General features: G+C 43.7%; 1 protein-coding gene across 2 annotated transcripts; it reads left to right on the top strand.

Annotated features, from left to right (window-relative positions):
- The first annotated feature begins 122 nt into the window (after nt 1–122).
- Nucleotides 123–18,205, top strand: DUSP9 (dual specificity phosphatase 9). Of its 2 annotated transcripts, XM_031944401.1 has the most exons (5): nt 123–1,421; nt 2,073–2,255; nt 2,696–3,192; nt 10,400–10,852; nt 12,098–18,205. In XM_031944401.1, the coding sequence occupies exons 3-5, from the start codon at nt 2,835–2,837 to the stop codon at nt 12,427–12,429; spliced, it is 1,143 nt and encodes a 380-aa protein (XP_031800261.1). In that variant the 5' UTR covers nt 123–1,421; nt 2,073–2,255; nt 2,696–2,834; the 3' UTR covers nt 12,430–18,205. The 2 variants fall into 2 exon arrangements, with proteins under 2 accessions (XP_031800261.1, XP_003774748.1); XM_003774700.2 differs by having other exon boundaries at nt 123–2,255; nt 2,692–3,192.
- The last annotated feature ends 9,372 nt before the right edge of the window (nt 18,206–27,577 follow it).

The following is a 27,577-nucleotide window of genomic DNA, read 5'->3' as shown; positions in this document are numbered from 1 at the left end:
GCCGCCAAACACAAACCCACACCCCGGCCCAACGTCCCCGCGCCGCCCCCCGCCCCCCCCGCCAGCCCCCTACCCCGCCCCTCCCCCAATCCCCTTCCCCTGGCAACCCACTTCCCATCCATTCCCCGGGCTTCCGAGCAGCCTGCCAGCTCACACACGCCCCTCCGACCCCAACGCGTCAGCCCCACACGGAGCGCACTCCCGCCGGCGCTGCCCCCCATGCACACCCCGTTTGCAGGGGTCGCATCGGGCCTTTGCCATCTCCGGGCCTCAGCTTCCCCCTCTGAAGAAAACGAGGAGGGGGCGTTGAGGGACTTCTAAAGCCCTTGCAGCTCTTCAAAAGCTATGTTCTGTTGCCACATCTCCACACACTCGGGGCCCTTGTGTAAGATGTGTCTGGGTCTCAGTTTTCCCGTCTATAAAATGGGGGGGAGGAGGTTCCTGCCAGACTCAGTACTCTGAATCTGGATCTTGGGAAGGGAGACAGGGAGGGAGGTGCACTCGGACAAGGCCCTTAGGCTCTTGACTTTCCCAGCCAGGGTCGGGTTTAATGCACCAGACTCTGAAGCATCTTAAGCAATTGCCTCTAGACTACTGGCTGAGGAGAGGGGAGCGGGGCTGGGGAGTTAGGCAGGGGGGAGTCTTCTGAAGTGCCTGAGAGAGAGTGACCCTGAGGGAAGAGGGTCCGAGCCTCCGGGCTTCACCATCTCTGCCTTGTCTCTTGGTCTGTCTCCATCCCTCTCCCCCTCCCTTTCTGGCTTGGGGGTTGTCTGTGTCCTCTCTCACACTATCCTGGGCTCAAAGCAAAGTTCTGCACTATCAGGTAACCGAGATAAGGGGATTTTCCTGCTGGGGGCAGGGTACGAAGGTGCAGCCTCCTGCGGGGAAGCCTTCCCAGCTCCTGCCTTCGTGTAAGCCTCGGCCTTTGGCTGCCCACCTCCTCCTTCCTCACTCCCCACTCTCCACAGAAAAGGACTGTCCTACTACTTTCCCTCCTCTGTCCTTACCCAGCCCCCTCCTCACCCCACACACACACACACACACACACACACAAGTACACACTCAGACACACAAACATATACACATACACTCATACACACACACACTCACACAGAAACACTGATGTAGGTATTCTGTGACAAATACACATACACACACCAATGCATCTGTGCCCATACTCCAAGAAGGCCATGTGCATGTGTACAACACACCGTACACGCATGTACATGGGCCTCTGTCCCCACATTTCAGACAAGACAGACTTCCACACACACATACATGGGCCAAGGCTCTTTCCTCTTTTTTTTCCTCCCCATCCCCCTTTCCCAGGCAAGTGGGAAACTCCAGAGACCCAGGCTGTCCCCTCAGGCTCACCTACTGCTGCTCCTCGAGGATCTGACTCGTTTTCTCCAACTCTACAGGTAGCACCACCAGGCCCAGTCAGGACTGCCACCCCCAGCCTCCCCCCTCGGCCACCACGTTGGGGGACCAAAGGATCTCCCTTCCTGGGTCAGCTTTTCTGGGAAGAGCCATACAGCCCCACAGGCCCCTCCACCAGCCACCTCTCCCTTCGGATTCTGCCCTGGATTTGTCAGCAGTTTGGGATCCCCTCAGTTCCCTAAACGCCTCGAAAAAACGATTCCGGGCACAGAAGCTAGGGGGAAGAAGGAAACCCTGCCCCTTAGCCAGCTCACATCTTCCTGCCTCTCCCTTCCCTCACTTCCATCTGTAGCACAGCTGGAAGAACAACCCCCCTCTCTCCAACTCCCACCTCTCAGAGCTCCAGATTCTCAGGACACCGGCTCAGAGTGGCCTTGGACTCAGTTTCCTTAGTTGTACTCTTCTCTGGAAGAGAACTTTACCTAAAAGATGAAAAGACCTCAGCCCCCTGAAAACTAATTGTCCAATCACATTTATTGAAGACCCTGTGGTCAAGGGATCCCATTCCCTCCCCTGAGAGAAAACAATCTTTCCCTTCTCTTGTCCATAAGATCCCGCTGGGATAAGGGGCTCTTCTGACCTGGACCATTAGCCTTCCCCCCTCCAAAAAGAAAATATTCTTTGCCTTACAGGGAACTTAGAACCTGGGAAGAAGGTTCTCAGGTAGTGGCCCTCCTCTCCAGACCTCTGAGAAGGGGTCCCGGAAGCTGGCAGCTCTCACCACTGGAGAAGCGGACTCGTGGTTCAGGGCGACGACCTCTCCCTCCGACGTCAGAACAGGAAGGGCCAAGCCGCCGTGGCCACGTGAAGCCAAGGTGGGAAGTTAGGGAACGAGGAGGTGTGACTGGAGCCCAGAGCCCTGGTGCTTTTTCCAGATTCTGGGGCTACCCGGTTCATTCCCAAAGCTATGATGTGGGGAAGGGAACCTTGGCCTTAGCCAGGCCCACCAGGAGCAAAGGCCAGCCCTCGGGTTTCCTAGGGGAGGCCCAGCACAGCTCTGGGCAGCGGGCCTTCGCCACTCTCAGTTTTCTGTCTCTTTCCAATAAGGAAAACATTGTCACCCATACTCCCACTCCCGCTTTCCGATTCCTACCAACCTGGGGCCCCCTTTCCACCCCCCACACCCATACACACACCTTCAAGTGGCCCTGCCCTGACTGACTCCCCGGGCTCTTCTGAGAGGGAGCTGAGGGAGAAGTAAAGATGGCCCCTAGGCCACATCCTCCCCATCTCTTCTTTCTTGCTTGAAAGACAGACAGAGACACCCAGGGACAGAGAGAGCGAGCAACCTGAGGAGAAAGTGAAGGAACTGGCCCTGACCATTGGGTCATGTGCATATCCCTCCCTGGGCCCCTCTGAAGAAATCGGGGGCAGCTCGCTAGTCATCTTTCTCCATGGAGGGGCTCGGAAGATCACCCCTGTGGCTGAGCAGAGAGCTGGCCACCCCCCAGCCCCAGCTGCTCCTCCTGGACTGCCGGAGCAGGGAACTCTATGAATCGGGCCACGTCCAGGGGGCTCTCAGCGTCGCCCTCCCAGCCCTGCTGCTTCGAAGGCTGAGGAAGGGGAACTTATCTGTGTGCTCCCTGCTCCCCGGCCCCCTGCAGCAGCACCAGCCACTGGCCCCTCTGCCCATCCTCCTGTACGATGAAGGGCGCTGTGTGGAGGAGGAGGAAGGGGAGGCAGCCCAGTCGGTGCTCGCCACCCTACTCCAGAAGCTGCAAGAGGAAGGCCACCCCACCTACTACCTGCAAGGTAGGTGCCCGGCCTCAGAGACCTGGGAGCCTGGGAGGAGGGGGGAGGGGAGGGGAGAGAGGAGAGGCCGTGGGGCCTCGGGAGCCGGGATTAAGTGCCCATCTGTGAGGGAGGCCCAGCTACATCACTGACTGACTGAGTGAGCGAGAGCCAGCTTCTCCCTCTGCCACAAGAGCATAGACCCCCTGCCCTGCCTCCCTTACAGGGTCACAGGGCAAACTCCCGGGCAAACCTTCTTCTTCTTTCTACCCCATCCAGCTTGCCAGATCTTATCTCCCTAATTATGTTTTTTCAGGGCTGTACCCTGCTTGGGCCTGCTTTGCCCAGACTTGCCCCTCCTATGGCCTAAGGGGAGGTTTTCCATGAGAAATTGAAATCAGCTGTCCTCTGCTTAAATCAGATTTTTAAAAAATCAAATTATGGTTTAAATGCAAGGGAGTAGCTGGTAACTTAAAGGCATCCTGTTATAAGCCTTTCTACAAAGTCAAGAATCCTTGTATAAATTGAGTCATCGCCCCCTAATTTCTGATTTGGAGATCCGGGGATTTTCACACACGGTGTATTCGTGTCCATCAGCCGTGAGTGAGGAAAGTGTAAAGTGTCCCCACTAACGGGATGTCCTTATGGCGCATGTGAGGGTAGGACCTGACCTAGCAATTGGGTCATATTGCTAAAAGAGACCTTAGAGGTCATCGAGTCCAACCCCTTCATCTTGCAGATGAAGCGTTCCCATTCACCCAACTAGTAAGCATCCGCAGCAAGATCTCAACCTTGCCCTTCCTGACTTGAGCCTGGCACCCCATTCCCTAGGCCATACGTGTCATTTCATCCAATTCAATGAGGCAATAACCAAGGGGTGATATACCCATGGCAGCCGTGCGTGCAGAGGCAAGGGTATCCAGCTGGAGCCAAGCAACAAAGATAACCTTTAACAACTTTGCACACAGTTGAGTTAGAGAGGAGGGTGTGGAGGGATAGTCGACACCGACTAATAACGCGGCGACACAGAAATCAAGTCAGCTGGTCTTGAGGGTTATTGTCCAGGCAGTGTATGGAAAGGTGGCTCTCGATATAGAGACAGCGGCGTCGCTGCATGGTCTCATGGTCCTTCAAGCTGTTCTTGATTCTGAGTGGCTGGAGTAGCTGGTGTGCCCGGAGAAGTGATGAGTTGGCTTGTACGGGTGTCTTCCCCAAGAAGCCAGGCTACTCCAGAACATCAAACTGAGACTGAACAATGGTGAAGCCTATCACAGGGCCAGCCTAGAGCTACAAATCTGATGTTTAGCAGCTAAGTTCTGTCTCCTCTCCCTAAAGCAAGGTTGCTTGACAGCAGAATATAGATATCTAAAATACTATATTTTATGTATCATATAAGTGTGAATACATTATATAGCGACTAGGTGGCACAGTGGATAGAGTACCGAGTGTGGAGTCAGGAAGACCTCCCACAATAGCTTTGTGACCCTAGCCAAATCACTTCACCCTGTTTGCCTCAGTTTCCTCATTTGTAAAATGAACTGGAGAAGGAAGCAGCACACCACTCCAGTATCTTTGCCCAAATGGGGTCACAGAAAGTTGAACACAACTGAACAATCACAATATATGTGTTTACCAATAATTGGTAACAGACATTTTATATATAGATATATACACATACCCACACACATACTTCCACATAATAGACGTGACCAAAAAAGAACTCAACAACAATATGTACATCTATGTATTCCTAGAATTGTGAAATTGCAACGTTTCTTTAAAACTCCTTATTCACATATTCTAGGGGGCCACAAGCTGATGCTATACCTCCCCCCAACTCCACCCCCTGCCATACACACATATAAATTAGAATTTTTTCTCTGTAAAATAAGATGCTCCCCATTTTCCAAAAAAGAAACTTAAGGATTTCCCTCTATTGAAAGAGCAAGAAATAGAAAAGTTTAGGGACTTTTTTGTTCTAAACATTCAAATGGTTAATGGTGTTCCAGCGGTATTTAGTAAGGTTTCAATCTCAAGAGCTGAATTCTACCCCCTCCACCCCCAAGAACAGTCTTACTATGTATACATATTGTTATAACTTCCCATCTCTATCTTCTTTCTACCATTTCTTTTCATTAATTGACACTAAAATTCATTATGGTTATTGCCTGCTGTATCTATTGTTTTAACAAACAGAATTTGAGTGTGTGATGTGTGCTGAACTCTGTGTCCAGGGCTGGGGGAGTTAGATAAAGAAACTTCTTAAATAAGAAACAGTTGCTGACCTCATGGAACTTCCAGTCTAGTAATGGGATATGTGCAGATATCGGGACTAAACCATTATGCATAAGTGAATAAGAGAGGTAGAGCCCAAAATGTTACATGGGACTGGGGGAGCAAGGGGGGGGGGGGGACGAGCGATCATTTCTGGCTGGGAGGAATCAAATCCTAGAAGCACTTGTGAAATGCTTACTATATGCGAGGTTCTGAAGGTCCAGAGCAAGAGGAAACGATCTCTGCCGTGGGTATTTGAGTTGGCTCGTGCAATGTTTGAACTGAAAAGAGGATGAGAGAAGTGGAGGACATTGCAGGCCAAGTACATAGTGTGTAGGGAAGACACTGAGGTGAGAAAGCACAGGGCATGTTGGGAGAGAGGGGGGAGATTTCAAAGCAGATGTGACTTGAACCTAGGTTGTCCAGGAAGTAGAGTCGGAAAAGGTGAAAAAGATAAGGCGAGACCAACTTTGAATGCCACACGAAAGGGTTTGGACTTTCTATATTAGAAGATTCATTGTTGTTCAGTTGTTTTTCAATCACGTCTGACTTTTGGCGACCCCATTTGGGGTTTCCTTGGCAAAGATACTAAGTGGCTTGCTATTTCCTTCTTCAGCTCATTTTACAGAGGAGAAAACTGAGGCAAACAGGATGGAGCGATTTGCCCAGGGTCTCACAGCTAGTAAGAGTCTGAGGCCAGATCTGAACTCAGGAAAACGAGTCTTCTCCAGGCCCAGTGCTCTACCTCCTGTCGAGCCAGCTAGCTACCATATTAGGGAATAAGGAATCATTCAAGAGTTTGGGGTAGGAGCACTTTGAGCTGGAAGGTCACTTAGAGGTCACTTTATCCAGTCTCCTTATTTTGTGAATGAATAACCTAAGGCCAGAAAGATTAGATGTTGTCCCAAGGTCAATCAGGATTTGAACCCAGGCATGGCTCCCTGACATGGTGCCAGACTGAGTAAAGGAATGATACATGCAGAAGAAAGGCCCTCTCAGACTTGGCCAGTTTTCAGAAACTGAGGAACTGGTCACATACACTTAACACAGCTTTACTAGACAGAATGGAATCTTTCATTGATGACTCAGACCTTGCTTGGCCTCTGGGCCCCTTTTTTAATGTCGGTGATTACTGCTTGGGATTATAAAAAAGAAAAGCAAAAGGAAAAGAAAAGGAAAAAAAGAAATGGCACTTATTTACACAATCTATTTGATTGTGGGCATACAGGACACAGTCAATCAGAGCTTACTGTATCGGGTTTGCATCAGGTGAAGGGGACCTGTAACTAGGCACATTGTGAAAGTTCCCATTGTCCTACACAGAAAAGGAAGAACGGGGGTCAATCGCACTTAATGTAGGATGTTCTAGGCAAGGGAGTGAAGAGAGCTCTGGATTTGGAACTGAGCATAGCAAGATCCTCCCAAAAATGCGGTGCCCAGAACTGAGCCCCAGACTCCAAATGGCGTCTGCCCACTGGTGAGGACACAGCCTCAGACACTAGTTCTTAAGGAGACCGAAAACCTCATTCATTAGCTTTGGGCTCCCGTGCTTCCTGTGCTTGGTTCCGGGGGAGCTTTTTTCAGATGCATGGACACCAAAACCCAAAGCTCTGATATTGTATTTAGGAAGGTTTCAGGGGAGTCACCTGATTAAGTTTCATTCTCATGAATATGACCCACCCTTTGAGCCTGTCACAAGTTGACTCGTTATCTAAGGTTATCTAAAAATTTGATAAGTATATTTAGCTGGAGGCAGCCAGATAACTAGACAGTGAGGTGGTGAGATAGAGTGCTAGACCTGAGTTCAAATGTAGCCCCAGACTCTTTTTAGCTATGTGAATCTGAAAGGGAAGGAAATGAACATTTATTAAGTACCTAAGATATGCCAGACACTGAATAGTATCTCATTGATCTTCACGACATCTTTGGAGGGTAAGTGCTATTGTTATTCCAATTTTACAGTTGAGGAAATTGAGGCAGATCAAGTGAATTGGCTAGCATTACACTGTGTCTGAGGCTAGATTTGAATTCAGGTCTTTCTGATGAAACCCAGCACTCTGCTGTATCCCCTAGCTGTGCTTGATCCAGTTTCTTAACATCTGCTTGTGGCAGTTCCCTGATCTGTAAAATAGGGGTAATAATAGCCCCTACCTCCCAGGTTTATTGTGAGTATCAAATGATATAATGTTTGTAAAGTACTTTGCAGCCTTAAAGTTCTGTATAAATTCTAATTATAATAATAATAATTATTATTATTATCAGTGATGATGGTGGTAGTCTTTCCCCTCCGAGATTGCTAGTTTTTGGTGGTGATAAACTAGGCCATTTTTGGTCTCAACCCTTACCCAGTCCTTAGTCATTAAATGGGTGTGACCTCAGACAAACTGAGACCTGGGAATGACCTTAATTTAGAAAGGCCAAGGTCACCCCCCCCATCTTGGGTCATCACCGTGCCAGTCCTCTTGATCTTTTTCTTACCCCAGAACTCTGATGACCCTGGAGGAGAAGAGTGCAGCATTATTATTAGTATCCCTTTATAAAAGTCACAGATAAAGATGCTACACAGCACGCCTGAGCACGAGCGGACTCTAATCCTGAGCACGGCTGACTCTAATCCTGAGCACGGGCGGACTCTAATCCGGCCGGGTGAACAGGCTCAAAGAATAGTCATTAAAAACTCACTATCAGCTGGAAAGGTGCTCCCTGGAGGAATAGCCTAAGGATCTGTGCTCCCGTCTGTGCTCTTGGTATCTAAGGGATTCTGAGAGACCCCAGTAAGATTCCATGAGAGTAGGAGAGACAGCCTGAGCAGAAAAATGGCAAAGGGAATAGATATGCCAGACATTGGGAAATTAGAACCCGCAGACTTGGCACCTGATTGGGTGGCAGAGAAAAAGTGAGGAAGAAGAAAGGGTCAAGGATTACACAGAGGTCATTAGCCCAGATAACCGAGAAGATGGGAGTGCCTTTGACAGATACTGGGAAGTTCAAAAGAAGACAGGTGGGGAAGAAAAGATAACCAAGTCGTTGGGTTGCTGACATGAACGTCCATTTGGAAATGCCCTCGACTCTCAGTCCCTACCCTCACCTAGACTGTTGCGTTGGCCCCTCCGTGACTCCCGTGCTCCCCTATTGTCCCCTCCACAGCCTGTCCTCCATACTGTTGCCAGATTGATATTCCTGGAATAGATCTGGCCATGCCAGGCCCCTACCCCAAAATCTGACTTTCTATCGCCTCTAGAAACAATTACAAATTCCTTAATTTGGCATTTAAAGTTCCCCTTTCCCCCTTCCTGCCTGCCTTCCCAGTCTTGTTCTAAATGGGCCTTGCACTCGGTCCATTCCAGCCGGTTGTTGCCTGTTTGGGACATTCCATCTCCCACCTCCCCTCGGGGGCATGGCTGGTCTCTCCTGTCTGGACTGAGCTGCCTCCACTTCCACTTTTTGGAAGGCCGGTTCCCTTCAGAGTCCAGAATGCACTTCCAACATAGGACCCCTCCTGTCGTCCCTTCACGTCCCAGTTATTATTTTGTCCTTTTAAAAATGACTTTATATATAATTGGTGTTTATCTGTATACTGTCGTATTTCCTTAAGGGAAGAGATGATTTGATTTTTGTATTTGTATTGCTGGCACATAGTAGGTGCTTAAAAGTCTTTGTCAAATCAGACTGAAGATCCCGGGCATTCAATTGTACCGTGAATTCAGACATCACCCAGCCAAGGCTGATCTCGAGCTAATAATTTATTTCATTTAACTGATGCTAGTCATCCTCATCAGAGCTGTTCTCTTATAAGGCCTGTGCTTGTTGAATGCAGTGAAATGATTCATAGTGCTTGATCTTATTCCTGTGATTTCATTGACGTAGGGAGCTAATGGTGAGGAAATTCACCAAAGCAGACAAGCCGCTATTCTGCAATCTATAGTCCCAGAACATTGAGTGAGATATTAAGTAACTAAGGCAAGGTCATTTGGCCAATACATGTCAGAGAGAGGCCTTGAACTCGGGTGTTACTGACTCCAAGGTCAGCTCTTTAACCACTCGGCCAGCCTGCCTTTCATTCTTTCATTGCTCACATTTGTTTGGTACGTTCACTGTCCCTGGCACATAGCGAGCACTTAGTAAGTGCTTTCTCCATCTACCTGCCTATGTAATGGCCCCTAATGAGGACAAACTCCAAACTCAAGAAATAACCATCGACTTGGAAATAGAGCTTTCCATATGGGTATATCTGTTGGCATATTGATCATGGAGCACTGAGCCTCTGGGATCCTAAAAGGTTGTGTGGAATGATTGAGAGCAGCTGGGGTCAGACAGGGAAGAGCTGCAGAGGGGGTACGGGTTTGACCCCAAATTAGAGATGGCCAGAAGAAAACAGAGATGACCCGTGAGGGAAGCTCCCACCCCATTCAGTCCCTGATGTTTCCTTTCTTTTAAGAGGATGGAATTTGCCCAGTCGGGTTCTCTTAAGCGCTGTGCCTACAATGGCTACGGGTGGTCACGGGGCTTTGCTGTTTAGGCTCTTCCCACCCCAGGAACGACTTATTGGATTCTAGAGTACTTAACATCATATCTAGTCAGCATGGCTCTTCCCACACAAATGGCACGTAGCTTATGAAACAATAGTATAAATGGGATATTGGAACACCATATTTGCTGAGGATAAATGGAGTGAACAATGAATGCGGAACTTAGAGAAAGAAAACCTCTCAGAACCATGTAGTTAGTATCTTCTCTGTTCTCAGTCCTACCAAGTAAGTCTTTTCTATTCTCAGGAAGACCTTGAAATCGTTTCAGTGTCTGTGGGTTTGGGTTCTGGGCCACAGCATCCTTAGCACTTGTTGCTTCCTCCATGTTGAGTCCTTGCTGCACTGTTCTAGCCCTGTGTGTCTCCATTGAGCCTGGTGCCAGTATGTTTTCCTCATGTGACTTTTCCCCTTTCTCCCTACGACAGGTGGCTTCAGCAAATTCCAAGCTGAGTGGCCACACCTCTGCAAAACCAAGCTCGATGCCCCCTGTGCCAGTAACTCACTAGTGCCTGTGCCAGCACCTGTGGTGGGCCTGGGAGGCCTGTGCCTCAGCTCAGACTGCTCAGATGCTGAATCAGACCCAGACCGAGACACGCTGAGCTACAGTCTGGAGTCGGAGGGTGGGAGCCCGCCACCGCCGGGACACCCCCCATCCTTACCTGTTCAGATTCTCCCCAACCTGTACCTGGGCAGTGCTCAGGATTCAGCCAACATGGACATGCTGGCCAAGCTGGGCATCCGCTACATCCTCAACGTCACCCCCAACCTGCCCAATCTCTTTGAAAAGGACGGCGACATCCACTACAAGCAGATCCCCATCTCTGACCACTGGAGCCAGAACCTCTCCCAGTTTTTCCCAGAGGCCATTGACTTTATTGGTGAGTTGTTGCTAACCAGAGATACCCGTCTTCACACTGTGCGCAAGTGCGTGCGCACACATCACACTCACACATTATTCTGTCTCCCCTCAATATTGTCTGTGTACCCTGATGCTTAGGTGAGCAGAGAGTAGGGAACAGTTGTGTATGGGGCCATTGCACCAGCCCCACGGGCCCACACTCATGCATGCCTGTGCCTCAGTTTCTATATTTGTTGCTCTCCCTCCTAGGACTTCCCCTTTTCTCATCTCTCACTCCTTCCCTTTTTTATTTCCTCTAAAACTCACATCCACAAAATGATGAGAAAGTAATACAATGTTAAGCCTCATGGGAGAGGGGAGAATGGCAGCTTGGGATGGGCTTAGAGAACAGGAGATTCCAACTGGGCCTTAAAGCTAAGCAGGGGAGCGGAAGAGAACCATTCCAGATGAGATATAAGGGTAAGAAAACGCCAGTAGAGAAGGCACCCACTGTGACTGGAGCTGAGGAAGTGGGATGTTGAAGGCAGCAGTGGGGGATAACCAATGAAAAGATGATGAAGAAAAAGAAGAGCCTAGGGCCAAAGCTAGGAAGGACCTCCAAGGCCAGAGTTCCATCTCCTCGTTTTACAAAGGAGGAAACTGAGGCCCAGGGAGGGGGAGGATCCCAGATCTAGAGCCAGAAGGGATCTTAGAGGTCATCTTCTTCAACCCCCTCCTTTTGTAAAGCAAGAACTCTGGCCTGGGAGAGGCCTTGCCCAGAGTCACAGAGATAGCAGAGCTTTGAATACAAGTCCTCCCCTCACTTGACTTGCAGCAGCTGAAAGGATTGCAATCTGTATTGGTGGAGAGAGGGCCCCACATGAATGTGCTGAAATAAGAAGATATACTCCCTAACAGTCATCTGGAGAGCATGTAGAATAAATAAATAAATAAATAAGATAAATAAATAAGATAAAAGGAGGCCGCCCATTCGAAATCCCTCATCATTGACAAGATGTCCAAAATAGGCCCACTTTGAGTTGGGGAGTTGGGGAATTGGGTTTCCCCGGAGAGAAGACAATTCAATCTTCCCAGGGTGGGGCTGGGGTGGGGTTAATGTTGACACTGCAGCAGCTGAGCTTAGTATTGTGGAGGATAGCATGAAGGGAGAGATACGTCTGGTATAAACTAACTTCTTGAATCTCTCCCTCTCCCTCCCTCCTTCCCTCTCTCTGTCTCTCTGTCTCTCTCTGTCTCTGTCTCTGTCATTTAACACCTCCCTCAGATGAAGCTGTGTCCCAGAACTGTGGGGTGTTGGTGCACTGCCTGGCTGGCATCAGCCGCTCCGTCACCGTCACCGTGGCTTACCTGATGCAGAAGCTTCACCTCTCGCTTAACGACGCGTACGATCTGGTAAAGCGGCAGAAGTCCAACATCTCTCCCAACTTCAACTTCATGGGACAGCTCCTGGACTTCGAACGCAGCTTGAAGCTCAAGGGCGAGGGGCCCAGGGACCAGAGTGATGGAGAGGAAGTGGGGGGGAACCATGCCCCAACACCCCCCTGTTTCTTCACCACACCCACTGGTGACGGTGTCTTCGAACTGGACTCTACCTAGGGGCTGGGGTTTGGGATGGGGGCTGGGTGGAGGTTAAGGACCGCTCTCCATTGAGAATTCTTGACCCCAACCCAGGGGACTCCACGGAAGTTGGGGGGACCCCAATACCTCATATGAAGAGACAAGAGCTAAGAACCCAGAACCTTTTGCTGTTTCCTGCCCCTTTTAAAGTGGTGAAAGGGGAAAGACCTTTTCTAGCCACTTGAAAAACCAAACTTCAGCAAGAATCTGAACGTGCCTATTGACCAGGTATTGACAGTGATGTTGATACTGCTGCCCCGCACCCCTGCTCCCGGAGCCCTCAGCCAGGGCAGAGAACCCTTGGGGGCTCGCTCAGAAACCCCTCCATTGGAAGGTGGCGCCATTGCGGGTGCCCTGCCTCTTCTGAGACTGGAGGGTCAGAGTTGGGAGCCAATCAACAATGCAAGGCGGCGCGCACTTCTCAAGTGCCTGCTCGGTGCCGGCTCTGTGGAGGTTGGGGCTGGGGTCGCCTTAGAAGTGGAGTTTTTCCAACCCCGTTGGTTCTCCGAGCCCTGCGGCCAGGGCTCCTTAATGACTCGGGACACGAACCTGTGACCTAGAACCAGCGCCTCCTTCTTCCCCGCCTCCTTCCTCTCCAGGAAAGCCCTCGAGCCACCTCAAGCGACAGAGCAGCAGCAGACTGTGGACAAAGTGAGCCCCACTGAAGAGGTTAATCCTCCCACTTCAGGTGGGTCAGGCCACGCAATACCAGGTCTAGAACCTGGACCTTCAAGACCCAGGTCAGGAAAATCCGCTTCTATACCTTGTCCAGAACTTTCTGTTTGAGAGCCATACTTTCTCCCCTCAAGAGGCCAGCTCTTGGGGTATCTGGGACTCAGATCTGAAACCTGCCACTCTAGAACTTAGATGTTCCAGGCCCCACATCACCATGCCATACCTCAGCCATCAGCTTGGTGGTGGTTTTGTGTGTGTGTATGTGAGTGTGTGTGTGTGTGTGTGTGTGTGTGAGTGTGTGTGTATTAGTGTGAGTGTGTGTGTGTGTGAGTGTGTGTATGAGTGTGAGTGTGTGTGAGTGTGAGTGTGTGTATTTAGTGTGAGTGTGTGTGAGTGTGTGTTCTGGGAAGGGGGAGGGCAGTGTGCGCATGGTTCTGGGCCAGAACTTTTGGTGGGGGGGGATTTCTGAGCACCAGAAATGGATAGCTATCAGAGAAGGAATGTCCGTGTATTTCATTTTTCAGGGGGGAGGCTGCAAGGGCTTGGGGGGAGTTGGGTGGGGGGAGGGGTGCCGTTGGAGCTGCGAGTCGGATTCCAGACCCAACATCTGGCTTTCTGACTATTTATATACTAGATTTTTCAAAGAGATTGTTTTTTGTTCGTTTGTTTTCTCTTCCCCCAGATATGTCTTAGAGGGGCAATCGGATAGGGGTCTCTGAGACTGAGGATGATTAAACTGTGGCTAATTCTGGTTGCTGTTTCTAAGCAGGCAGGTCAGGAGCTTTTCCAGGGAGAGAAAGAATTGGTGAAAACTCAATGGAGACAGACAGAACCAGATCCACAGATGGTGTTGTTGGTTGATCTGTTTTGTTTTGGTTTTTTGGATGGGAGGAGGGAAGTACTTAAGACACACACACACACACACACACACACACACACATCCATCCATCTACAGAGGTTCACACACACACAGACACACCCAGGCATGCACCCTGTGAGCAGACAAAGATGGACAGTCTCACACACACAGTATTGGGCCAGGGCAGGACCAGCAGGCATGGATGGTACAGCCGTGGGCTTTGACTAAGTCTTCTCACCCTCCTGCGTGGAAGAAGGGACACGGCACCTGGTTTCTTTAACATGTTGGCAGATTTCGTTTGTGATAAGCATTTTACAGAGGGCAAAAAACCCAAGGAAGGCACCGTTTTTATCATCGTCTGGGAGGAAGGATTGTGGTAAAAGGCAGAGGCTTCTGGGGAGGCAGATCTGTGTCTGAATCAAAATCTCCATTCTGAATTCCATCCGCATCTGATTTTCAGTAAGAGTTATTCTGATGATCAATATTATCGTCTATTTCAATCAATGTTATCAGAAGCATCATCGTGGATATAAGCTAAGCTTCTCCGGGTCCCAGATTCCCGGCTGCTGATTGTGTTTGTTTTAGCGCCAAGGCTTTGTTCAACTTGGAGAAAACCCTCTAGTGGGATGGCCTAGGGCTCTTTCCTTGATATATTAAAAATTACTGACATTTATACAGCACCTTCAAGTTTGCAAATTGCCTTATTTACATTTTCTCATTTGAGTCTCACAACGTTCCCAGGCATTATGATCTCCGTTTTACGGATGGAAAAACTGAGGCTCAGAAAGTTGACAACAATTTGCTTATACTCATATGTAGAGCATCTGGGGACAGATTTAACCTAGGTTTTCCTGATTGCAAACCTAGCACCCCAGCCACTAGATTGTCTTTCCTGCTCTTACCCTTGACCTTTTTTGGACCTTGTTTTAATCTATGGCTCGGATATGGATACAGATGGCATGTTTATCACATTTGTAAATTATATGAAACTGGAAAGCGTGGCCCGCATGTTGGCTGGCAGAGCCGGGATCTAAAAGGACCTTAACAGGCTAGCATGATAGGTTGGATTTAATAAGATGGACTTTAACGGGCATACAGGTAAAGTTGAGCCATAGCTCAACAAGTCAATTATACAAATATAAGATGGAGAGGGAAGGTCTTGTTAAAAAAAAAAAAAAACCAAGGGGTACAGTAGATGGAAGGCCACTTAACCTGTCTGCCTCGGTTACTTCATCCATAAAGTGGGATTAGGGGCAGCTAGGTGGCTCAGTGGGGCCAACTCTGTAGTCAGGAGGATAGAGGTACAAATCCAGCCTCAGACACTTGATACTTACCAGCAGTGTGATCCCGGACAATCATTTAACCCCACTGCTTGGCAATAATAACATAAAGACAGGCTAATAATAGCACCTACCAAGGCTTTGATTGGTGTTGTCTAGATAAAATAAGTTGAGATTTAAAGAAAATAAAATGACCAGAGGTTTGTGAGCAAACTGCAAACTCAACACGCGTTAACAATGTGATAATACAATCTAAAAGCCAATCCAGTCTCGGGCTGAATTGGTGGAAGCAGAGGTGGGGCACGGGAAGTGACCATCCCATTATGTACTGTTCTCGGAACATGTCTGGCACGTTGCGGTTGCTTCTGGCCTTCACATTTTGGGGAGGATGCTTACAAAATCTGAGGTCCTTCCAGAAGCTGGTGCCCAGGGTGCTCCAAAAAATAGGAGAAACGCTTCCAGGAAATAGTCGGCATATCTAGAGCGGAGAAAGGAAAATTGAGGCAGAGACCGGGAGAACACGACTGATGTCCTCAAGTATTTGAAGCACTGTTATGTGGGAGAAGGAATTGGATCTAGAACCAAAATGCTAAGAAATCTTAGAGCTCATCTAATTAAAACCTACTTTTTTTAGATGGGGAATCTGAGCCTCGGGAAAGTTAACAAGTAAACGCAGAGCCAAGATTTGAAAGGAGGGCTCCAAATCCAGACCTCTTTCTGCTTGGTTCTAGATTGTGCCACTAAGAATCCTGGTGAAAAGTTGCAAAGAGACCAAGGCTTGATGTCAAGAGAAAATTGACAACAAATAGAATGGACTGCCCCTGGGGCTCTCTCCTTGGAGGGTCTTTTAGCCCCTGGGGGATGGAAAAGAGACAGGGGGTTCCTGTTCAAGTAACAGGCAAGCTGAATGACCTTGGGGTCTATTCAGTTGGCAGATTCTGTGATTCACTGGAACCCTTTAAGCAGGGGGCCAGTTGCAGCCCAATGGGTGGTTTGGTGCCTGACGACCAGCCCAATTAAGTTAAAAAAAAAAAAAAAAAAACTCAAACCCAAAATGACTATGACAGATTGACTTTTTCAGTCCTATCAACTTTCAGAGTTTCTTATCAAAAACCTCCATTGAGATACATTGTTGGTGGAATTGTGAATACATCCAGCCATTCTGGAGAGCGATTTGAAACGACGCTCAAAAAGTTATCAAACTGTGCATGCCCTTTGATCCAACAGTGTCACTACTGGACTTATATCCCAAAAATCTCCATTGAGAGGGAACCTATCACCTTCCATGTCTAATTATTGGGAGGTTTTTACTGAATCAAATTAAAATTGACCTTTCTGATATTTCCATCTTTTATTCTGACTTCTTCCCTCTAGGATTAAGCAAAATGAGGTTGATCCAATATGAGAGCTGTCATATTGTCACGACAGTTCTCTTGTCACCCCCAAATCTTCTCCAGCCTCCAAGTCCCCATTTTCTTCTAGTAATCGTCACATCACCCCCTTCCACTCTGCCCAATTTGTCAATCTCTTTTTGAAAATGTAGCAGCCACAAAGATAGAAAGGTCCAAAGACCTACAAAGTAGATATCAGTTGAAGAATAACTAAACAAATTGTAATGCATAAATGTATTGAAATATTACTACGCCATAAGAAGCAGTGAATATAAAGAATAATATAAATTAAAAAGAATTCAGAGAAATATGGGAAGATATTGGAAAGATGACATGATACAGAACATAGTAAGCAAAATCAAGAAAACAATTTACTCAATTACCACAACAATTTAAATAGGGCATAACAACTGAAATGGAATACTATGTAGTTAGGATAATTAATCTTGACCATAAAGAAGAGAGGAGAAAATTAACTTCTATCACTTCTTTGCTGAGGTGGAGGACTATGGGTGTGTCAGACCCTGCATATACTGCATATTCCACTGATGTGTTAATTAGTTGCACTAGGTTGCCTTTTCACTCCCTTTTTTATTCTCTCTTATAAGGGATGACTTCCTGGGAGAGGAAAGGAGAGTGTGTATTTGGTAATGAAGGTGATGTAAAAAATAAAATACCCAAAAAACTTTTTAGAGAAAAAGGAAATGTAGCACCCAGAATGTTCTAGATGTAGTCTAGCCAGGACAAAATACAATGGGACTCTCACTTCCCTTGTCCTAGGTACTGTTACTAGTAGTTACTGTTACTGTCTCTCCTAATGTAGCCAAAGATTTCCTTAGTTGTCTTGGCTTCCATATCACACTCGTGTCATATTGAACTTGAAGACCATTAAAGACAGCAGAACTTTTTCAGGAATATCACTAGCCACATCTTCCCCACCTTGCACTTATGAGGTTGATTTCTTGAACCTTATGAAAAGACTGATCTCTAACAAATTTAATTGTATTACTTTTGGACCAATATTCTAGCTGTCAAGATTTGCTATCCCTTCCACCTTTGGGTCATCTAAAAAATTTAAGCAACATACCATCTAAAACTTTTTCCACATCACTGATAAATATAGTAAGTATTACAGGATCTGAATCCCTGAGGGACTCTACTAAACCCCACCTTCCATGTTAATATTTAATGACTGCTCTTTGAGTCAACCAGTACTGCCATAAACAAACCGTAGTCTGGTTTATTTCTCTTTGTCTTGTCCAGAAATTTAGCACATGAGACTTTGTCAAATTATTTGCTAAAATCAAGGTGAAACAGTAATATGATAAACCACTATCTAATTTATCTTTAAAAGAGAAATGAAAACCAGATTATCTGAATAAAAAAAACTTAGGAGGAAATCACAACAAATAGCTCTAAAATTACAAAATATGCAAATTAACAAAATAAGAAATAGGCAACCCAATTTCAGAAAGAAAATTTGAAAGGGACATAAGTGAATTTTCAATGAGAAAAAAAAAGCACCAAGGAGACTAGCAAAAATGGCACAATAGGGGGGAAGTGTTACAGACCAACTCTTCCTCAGTTACTCCAACAAAGACCTAGAATGGGTATTCGATCTAGTGGATCCAGAGATCCAAAGAAAAGTCATAATGAACCATTTTCCAGCTCTGATGCTAATCAGAGCATAGGGAGGCGCGCAGAGTCCTGTGCATATAGAGGATAAGATCTAGGCAGGAAGATACTCTGGGCCTTCCTGGGACCTGTGGCTGTGTTCCAAAGGAAGGAGCTATTCAAGATTACAACAGGGACAAGCTTGACACTCACTGTGCAGAGAACAAGACCAGTACCTTTGCCAGTGGTACCTCAGAATTGGGTGATAGATTTAGTCCGTACCGAGAAAGAGATCTGCTTCTAACAATGGAAACAGTCATGGTCTGAAGTTGTGTTCTGAACAAGCAGCAAGAAAGAGAATGAAGAGTTTAATACATGAAGTACAAAACCTTACCCATGCAATAGACTTCTGGAAAATTAGAATGGATCAAATGGAAGTTAATGATTCCATCAGACAACAAGAAATATTAAAACAAAGCCAAAACACTGAGAAAATAGAAGAAAAAATACAGCATCTTACATCACAAACAACTGCCCTGAAAAACAGATCAAAGATGATTTAAGAATCATTGTATTACCTGAAAAGCAAGATAAGAGTCTAGACATATTTTAGGGCATCGTGAAAGACAGTCTCCCAGGTCTACTGAAGAAGAGGTAAATGTGTAAAAAGAAAGGACCTACCAATTATTTCCTGGAAAAGAAATCCCAAAATGAAAGCTTCTAGGAATTCCATCGCCAAAATCCAGAGTTTTCAGCTCAAAGTGAATATATTGCAAGCAGCCAAGTCCTGAGGAGCCACAGTCAAGACCACGCAAGATTTAACAGCTACTACTTTAGAGGAGCAGTGAACTTGGAATACAATACTCCAAAGAAGAAAAGAAAAAAATTTATCAAGAATAATTTACCCACAAAATTGAAATATAATCCTATGGAGGAGGAAGTATACATTTAACAAAATAGAAGACTTCTAACTATTCTTGATGAAAAGACAATCTAAATAGAAACCTTAACGTACAGTCATGAGTAAAGAAAAATAAAAAGGTACGTATGCAAGCAATGGAGGCAAAATTAGAGTGAAATATTTATATGTCAGGGGATTGATACCTGTCCTCACAGAACTGTAAGCGGAGTCACAAAGGTGTTGAATTAGACAAGGGGCCTCGGATTGGTTTTGTTACATTTTGGTAATCTTAGGGGAAAAGAAGTGGAGGGGAATGGGATACAATAGAGTATGAAGGGGGAAGGAATTTAATCTCATACCATGTTGGGAGGAGAGAAGTAGGAGACACATGGACCTTGCTTTCAAATGATCTGCTTAAAAGGGTAAAATACACAGTTGGTGTATTTGGGTTGAGAAATACATTTAACTCAACAGGGAAACAGGAAGAAATAGGGAGAAAGAAGGGGAAATAAGAAGGGAATATTTAGGGAGGAATTAGTCATAAGCAAAATGCACTGTAACTGCTGGAATGTGGATTGTGAAGACAAGCTTAAAAAGGAAGAAAGAAAGGGGAAAAAAGAGCCCAGTGACTAGGGTTTGGGGGAGAAGAAAAGTAATGGAGGAACAGAGGAACAAAAGCAGATTTTAATAAGTCTAGAGCATTGGTGAGAAGCTCATTCTTGTCTTGACAACTTCCTATTTGTTTAAAAAATAAGTGCCAGGAAGAAAAAAGAAAGAAAAGTATAAGAGAACAGAATGGAGGGAAATATATAATCAATGGTCATAACTTAAAATGTGAATCAGATAAACTCACGTCAAACAGAATAGAAGAGCAAAATGGATTAGAATACAAAATCTGGTGATTTGTTTTTTACAAGATACATACTAGAAACATAAAGATTAGCAACTAAAATAAAGTACTAGAACAATAGAGATTATGCTTCAACTGACCCCAGAAAGATAGGGTTAGCGATCATGTCCTCAGACAAGGCAACAGCAAAAATAGACAATTAAAAGAAACAAAGTAAAAGAAAAATTAAGTTAATTAAATTAGATTTAAAATTAAGTTGATTTAAAGAAAAATTAAAATAAACAAAAGGTGTCTGCATCATAATGGATTATCTGGTGCATCCACTTTACAGAGCTGTGAGGATTAAATAAAATAATATTTGCCAAAAGTGCTCAGCACAGTTCCTGACACCTAGTAAGAACTACAGAAATGCTTATTCCCAGCTTTAATGGTAACTATCATAGAAAGTGAATTAATATCAGTACTTAACATCAATGGATCCAATGGTGTAGTAGCTAAATACTTAAAGAAAAAGCTAAACCAGTTACAAGAAGAAATACATAGTAAAAGTATAATAACAACAGATCTCAATATATTCCCTTTCAGAAATAGGTAAACATAGTAAAAGAAAATGAGAGCAAAGTTAAGGACCTGAATAGAATTCTACAAAAGTTAGATATGATAAACCTCTGGTGATTATTGAATAGGGATAAAAAAAAAAGAGTATACATATCTCTCTGTCGATAGACAAAAATTGACAATGTGTTGGACAAAGTTCCCAAACAAATACAGAACAGCAAAAATATTAAATACAACTTTTATTGACCACAGCACGATAAAAATTGTATTCCCTAAAAGGTCACTGAAGAGAGAATTCAAAATTAATTAGAGACTAGATAACTTGATCCTCAAAAAAATATTGGGTTAAAAACCTAATCATAATACTGACAGAGAATTTTATTAAAGGTAACAGTGAAACAGCATGCCAATTTTTTTGGAAAGTAATCAAAACAGTCCTTAGGGAAAAGTTATATCTCTAAATACTTTCATCAACAAAAGAGAGAAAGAATAAATCAGCAAATTGATCCGATTAAAAAATTTAAGAAAGATTTATGAAAAATGTAAAATCCCAATTAAACATCAAAAGAGATATGTATTCTGAAAATTAAAAAGAGCTTAAAAATTGCAAGCAAAAATATTCATTGAATTAATAAACCTAAGACCTATTTTTAAAAACTAATAAAATAGATAGACTATTAAGAAATTTCATTTTAGGGTAGCTAGGTGGCACAGTGAATAGAGCACCAGCCTTGAAGTCAGGAGGATCTGAATTCAAATTTGACCTCAGACACTTAACACTTCCTAACTGTATGACCCTGGGCAAATCACTTAACCCCAATTGCCTTAGGAAAAAAAAAAAGGAAAAAAGAAAGGAAAAGCAAATTACCAACATAAAAATGATGAGAATTTACAAGTGAGGCAGTAATAAAGGAAATTATTAGAAACTATTTTGTCCTATTGTATAACCCAAATGAAATAGATGAATATTCACAAAAGTATAAGATGATTAGATTAACAAGAAATAGAGAATTTAAATAACTCAATCTCAGAAAAAGAAATTGAACAACCTAAAAATGAACTGCCAAAGAAAAAAAATCCTGGGGACCAGATGGCTTGACAGGCAAATTCAATTAGACATTCAAAGTACAATTGATTGTAATTGTTTGCAGAAATAGTAAAAGTGATCCAACTTTGGTTCCCTCTATAATAAAAATATGGTATTGATGCCTGAACCAGGAAAAACCAAAACAGAGAAAAAATATTCTAGATCAATGTCCTTTGGTTGGCCATTATGACTTGCCCAGTGTCACAAAGCTAGTTAAGTGTCTGAGGCTGGATTTGAATTTAGGTCTTTCTGACTTCAGGACTGGTGCTCTATCCACTGCACCATCTAGCTGTCCCTGGGCCTTTCCTTAATATAACTGATATCAATCTCAAACCTGGAACCAGAATTAAATGTAATGGGAATAAAGTAAAGGCCTTTTCAGTAATATTAAGGGTAAAGCAAGGATGTCCATTTAAGCACTACTATTTGATAAAAGTGCTAGAATGTTTGCTATAGCAATGACAAGACAAAGAAATTGAAGGAATAAGCATTATCCCTTTGTGTAGGTGAGAGTAATGTACTTAGAGAACCCTAAAGAATCAACTAAAAATTAATTGAAATAATTTCAGCAAAGTTAAGGAATATAAAATAATTCCATGTAAATCATCAGCATTTCTGCATATCACCATCCAAGCCTGTCTAGAAAAGAGAAATTTCATTTAAAATAACTACTGACTTTATAAAATACTTGAGAGTATAACCTACCAAGATACACAGAAATTATATAAACGCAACTACAAAACACTCTTTACACAAATAAAGACAAACTTAAATACCTGAGAAAAATTGCTTATGACTAGGTTAAGGCAATATAATAAAAAGGAACAATACCATCTAAATGAATTTACTTATTCAGTACCATGCCAATCAGAGTACCAAAAACTTGCTCTATGCAGCTAGGGGGGAAAAAATCATTACAAAATTCATTTAGAGAAATAAAAATCAAGCATGTCAAAGGAATTAATTTTAAAAATTGGGAAGCAGGGTGGGGAGGGAGGGAGGTCAAACAGTATTATATCTCAAACTGTACTACAAAGTAATAATTATTAAAAATTATTTGATACTAAGAAGTAAAGAGATCAATCAATAGTACAGATTAGGTACATAATATACAGACGTAAACACAGTTTGTAAAACCAAAAGACCCCAGCTCCCAGTATCACTATTGACAAAAATTACTGGGAAAACTGGAAAACAATCTGTCAGAAACTAAATAGAGACTGATTTGTCACACCATACACCAAGAAAACTCCAAATGAATATATGACTTAGAGGCAAATGCTTTGGCATTCCAAGGGTTGGACAGTGGGAGCAGTCCAACTGGGTGCAGGCAATAGTCGAGTGTATTGTCTGTAGAAAACTTTAAAACAATAATGAAACTGACTAAAAATCAGTCTGCCTTTTTTTTTAATCACCATGCACCTTGTCAATGATAAAATACTCCTCCCTTCCAAAATCTTTTTTGGTTTAAGTTGTCTAAGTTCTCAATTGTTACGTGACCATCGTCAGGCCTTGTGACACATGCAGACTCGGCTACATTTGTTCATTTTGTTCTTAATGGTTTGGAATTCTGTGAGCTCCCTTCGGGCTCAGTTCATGTCTCTAGCCTCTGTGATATTTTGCATATTCCTATGTTTAAACAGTAGATTCGAAATATATGATGATAGCACAGTGATTGTAGAGACAAAAAGAACTTGAGTTATTTCAATTCTGACATTCTATGTGAAAATTTGGTGTTTTGATTTGTGTTTAAAATTTAAAACAGTGAAACTGTGAACTGCGAAGTGTAATATTTTTGTTCAGTAAGTGCAAATTTTAGTTCTTCTGTGAAATCTTTTACTGAATTTGAATAATGTCTTTAAATTGAAATGTATTCTTTTTAAATTGTTCATTGTTTGTTTTCAAATGAAAGAAGGAATCAAGAAAAGTGTTGTTTTGGTGGTACAATTTAGGGGATGCCTAAATTGTGCCTTTTGCAGACATTTCCGTTTTATTAAAATTCCCCTGCGAAATGAGATTTTCATGAATCTCTGCCAAACTTACCCTCCCATTGAAGACTTTTCCTATTTGTATATCTGTTCCTTCATGTGAAAGAAACTTTTCAAAATTTAAATGAAGTGTTCTTCGATCAACTCTATGTGCAGATAGATTGACAAACTGAGCTATTCTGTTTATTGAATGTGAACATAAGATCAATTTTCACAAAGACACTGACAAATTTGCAGAATTAAGGCTCAAACTGTAATGTTATTATCCAGTACTGTGACAGACTAATATGTAAATATGTTTTTCCCTTTTTGCAAAAAAGTACATTAGTGTAATTAAAAAGTATTAATGTTAGTTTTTCTTTTTTATACTGTAATATTTATTTTAGTCTTTATTTTTATTTTTTTACTGGCATAATTATACTATATATGAAATACAATAAAAGAACATTTTCACTGTGTTTTGTTTCTGACTGTTATTATTCATTTGATTTCATGATTCTTACTGAAAATACTTTTGTCATATAGAAGAGGAGAGGGTGTTAAAAAATGATCCTTTCGGGGTATCAGATATGTTAAGTGTGATACTGCATAAAGCATAAAGAGATAAAAACCATAAACAAATTCGAAGAATAAGGGGGGAAATTGCCTATCAGATAGAGATAGGGTTATACAGTTCATGACCAAACAATCAATAAAGAGGATCACAGAAAGTAAAATGGACAATAGTAGTTATATAAAATGAGAAAGACTACACAAGCAAAGCAAAATGCAGGTAATATTAGAAGGAAAGCAGATGGTTGGGGGGAAATCTTGCTCTTTTAAAGATCTCATTTTCAAAATATATAAGGAATTGGTTTTTTTGGCAAGGTAATTAGGGTTAAGTGACTTGCCCAGGGTCACACAGCTAGTAAATGGATTTACTAGCTGGATTTAAACTCGGGTCCTCCTGACTTTAGGACCAGTACTCTATCTACTATGCCATCCAGCTGCCCCAGGAACTAATTCTAATGACCTTTTCTCCATTTTTGTCCTTATCTTCTCAGCAGACTTTGACACTATGATCTCTCTCTCTCTCTCTCTCTCTCTCTCTCTCTCTCTCTCTCTCTCTCTCTCATTTCCTCTCCCTCTCCCTCTCCCTCTCCCTCTTCCTCTTTCCTCTATCTTTTTTTTTTTTTTTTTGATAATCTTTTCTCCTTAGATTTCTGTCATACAGCTCTCTCCTGTTTCTCCTCCTACCTATCTGGATGTTCCTTCTCAGTCTCCTTTGCTAGATCCTCATCCAAGTCATTCCCAACAACTGTGGGTATCCCCTGTCCAAGGCTCTGTACTGGACCCTCTTCTTCATCTATACTCTTTCACTTGGTGATCTCATCAGATCTCATGGATTCAATTTCTCTTCTCTGTGCTGATGATCTACTTGCCAGCCCTAATTCTCTCCTGACCTCCAATCTTACATCTCCAGTTGCCTATTGGACATCTTGAACTGGATGGCACAGACTGAACTCATTGTTTCTCCCCTAACTTTCTAATTTTTCTATTACTTTTGAGAGTATCACCATCCTTCCTGTCACCCAGACTCACAATCAGTGTAATCCTCAACTTCTCATTCTCTCTCACCCCCAGAGCCAATGTGTTGTCAAGGCCTGTCATTTCTACCCCTCCAACAATTCTCTCAAATATGTTCCCTTCCCTCCTCTGACCCTGACCACCCCGTGACTTCAGCATCTCATGCTTGGAGTGTTGCAATAGGCTGTGAAGGGTCTCCCTGCCTCAAGTCTCTCCATACTACAATTCATCTTCCACTCATACACTAAAGTGATCTTCTGAAAGCACAGCTATAATCATGTCACTCCCTGACAACTCAATAAACTCCAAGGGCCCCCTATTACCTTCAGAATCAAATACAAAATGCTCTGTTTTCCATTCAAAGTCCTTCATAATCTAGTTCCCTCTTGCCTTTCCAGTCTTCCTACGCTTTACCTCCACTATGTACTCTTCCATCTAGTGATTTAATCTATGACCAATCTCTTTGCTCTTCCTCACACAAGCTTCTGCAGTTTCCAGCTATGAACATTTTTGCTCACTGTCCCTCATGCCTGGAACTCTGTCTCCTCGTTTCCATCTCTTGACTTCCCCTGCTTCCTTCAAGTCTCAGAAGTTCCACCATCTTGCAAGGAGCCTCTAGAAGCCTTCCCCAGTCAGTCCTCTTTAGCCTTGGTGCCTTCCCTTTGAGACCAATTAATGCTGGCTGTATTTGTCTGTATACAGTAGTTGTCTCCCTCATCGACTGGGAGCTCCTTGAAGGCAGGAGTTGGCCGTTGGTTGTTATTGTCTTGCCTTTCTTTGTATCTTCAGTGCTTAGCCCCATGCTTGGCCCAGATTGGCACTTCCTGATTATTGACTGAGTGAGTCTTTAAGTTCCTGTGGCTCCTGAGGAGGCAGTTGCTGCAGAATCTGTAGCCAGTTTCCAGGTCACATCTCCACAATGTGGTTCCCATGAACAGCCACTGTGGAAGCCAGACTGAAAACAGCTCTCGTGGTCTATAGAGTGCTGCTATGCTTGTGGCTCTTGGGTCTAGCTGCCTGTCAGTAACTGTTGATTGGTGGAAGTTGGGTGGCATTTAGTGTTGATACTGGCAGCAATAGCGGGCACCTTCTTACAAAAATTCCATCCCTTCCCCAGTGACGACTACCGAGACAGAGCTGGGAGAGGACTAATGGTCTGCATGATGCTGCTATTCCCAGAGCTCCTGAGTGCAAGATCCTGAGCCATATCTCCTAGGGTCTGAAGGAAGGGAATTGTTAAAAATGGGGGCAGTAGTCTGATCCATCTTGTACATCCCACTTACCAAAATCGAAAATGAAAAATATTTCACAACAGATGAAAAATTCAAAACTACTTTGGTCAATTACGTACCAACGAAATTGGCAACCAAATAAAATGGATGAATTACAGCAAAAATATACAGTTTGAGGATTAATAGAATATAAAGAGAATTTAAGCAACCTGATCTAATTTAAAAATGGCACAATTCATAAATGAACTCCCAAAGAAAAAACCCCAAGGCACATGTTGATGAACAAGTAAATTCTATCAAAACTTCAAAAAACAATTAGCTCCAAAAGTATATGTTGTTTTCAAAAATAGAATAAGTACTTCACTGAACCCATTCTATGAGACGAATATGGTTTTATCATTCAAACCAGAGAGAAAGCAGAGAAATAAATATGAATATTGATGTAAAACTATTGAATAAAAAATATTAGGAAAGGTTACACATATTCAAAATGTTGGTCCCTTTGACCAAGTTGGATTTATACTAAGAATGAATTGTTGGTTCAACTTTAGGAAAATTATAAGCATAATAGAACATGTTAATCAATAAATAAATATTTATTAAGTTCCTACTATGGACTAGGATGTAGGGCACATTGGTGTGGGAACACAAATACAAATACAAAAAAAAAAAAAAAAAAAAAGATAGTCCTTGTCCTCAAGTACCTTACAATCTAAAAAAGAAAGAATGTATAACAGGAAGCTGAAGTGGAAAGAGAGGAGGAGAGACTCGGGGGCATGATGAAGTCAAAGAATTTCCAAAGTAGCGCAACCAGGTGAGAAACAAGATTTCTGAACTGAGGCCACTCCTTATGTAGAAGTAGGGAATCCATGGCCCAGTCTGTAATCAGAAAGGCAGAGGATAGTGAAGAGGTGAAGGATCAGGGATGTTGAGATCTTTCAGGATGATGAGGTTATCGCAATAATGAGCTTCCTGAAGCATGGGGAGAAGTCAGTCAGAAAGTAATACAGCCAGATGAGAGCTGGGGATATGCAGGAAAAGCTTTTGACAAAATTCGATGCTCACTTGTGTGGAAAATCCTAAAAAGATGCTTGTGTCTCAGGACCTAAAGGACCCAGTTTCCCAT

The sequence above is a fragment of the Sarcophilus harrisii genome, chromosome X (genome assembly GCF_902635505.1).
Source record: "Sarcophilus harrisii chromosome X, mSarHar1.11, whole genome shotgun sequence".
NCBI lineage: Eukaryota > Metazoa > Chordata > Mammalia > Dasyuromorphia > Dasyuridae > Sarcophilus > Sarcophilus harrisii.
This window is presented reverse-complemented; position numbering and strand designations above follow the sequence as displayed.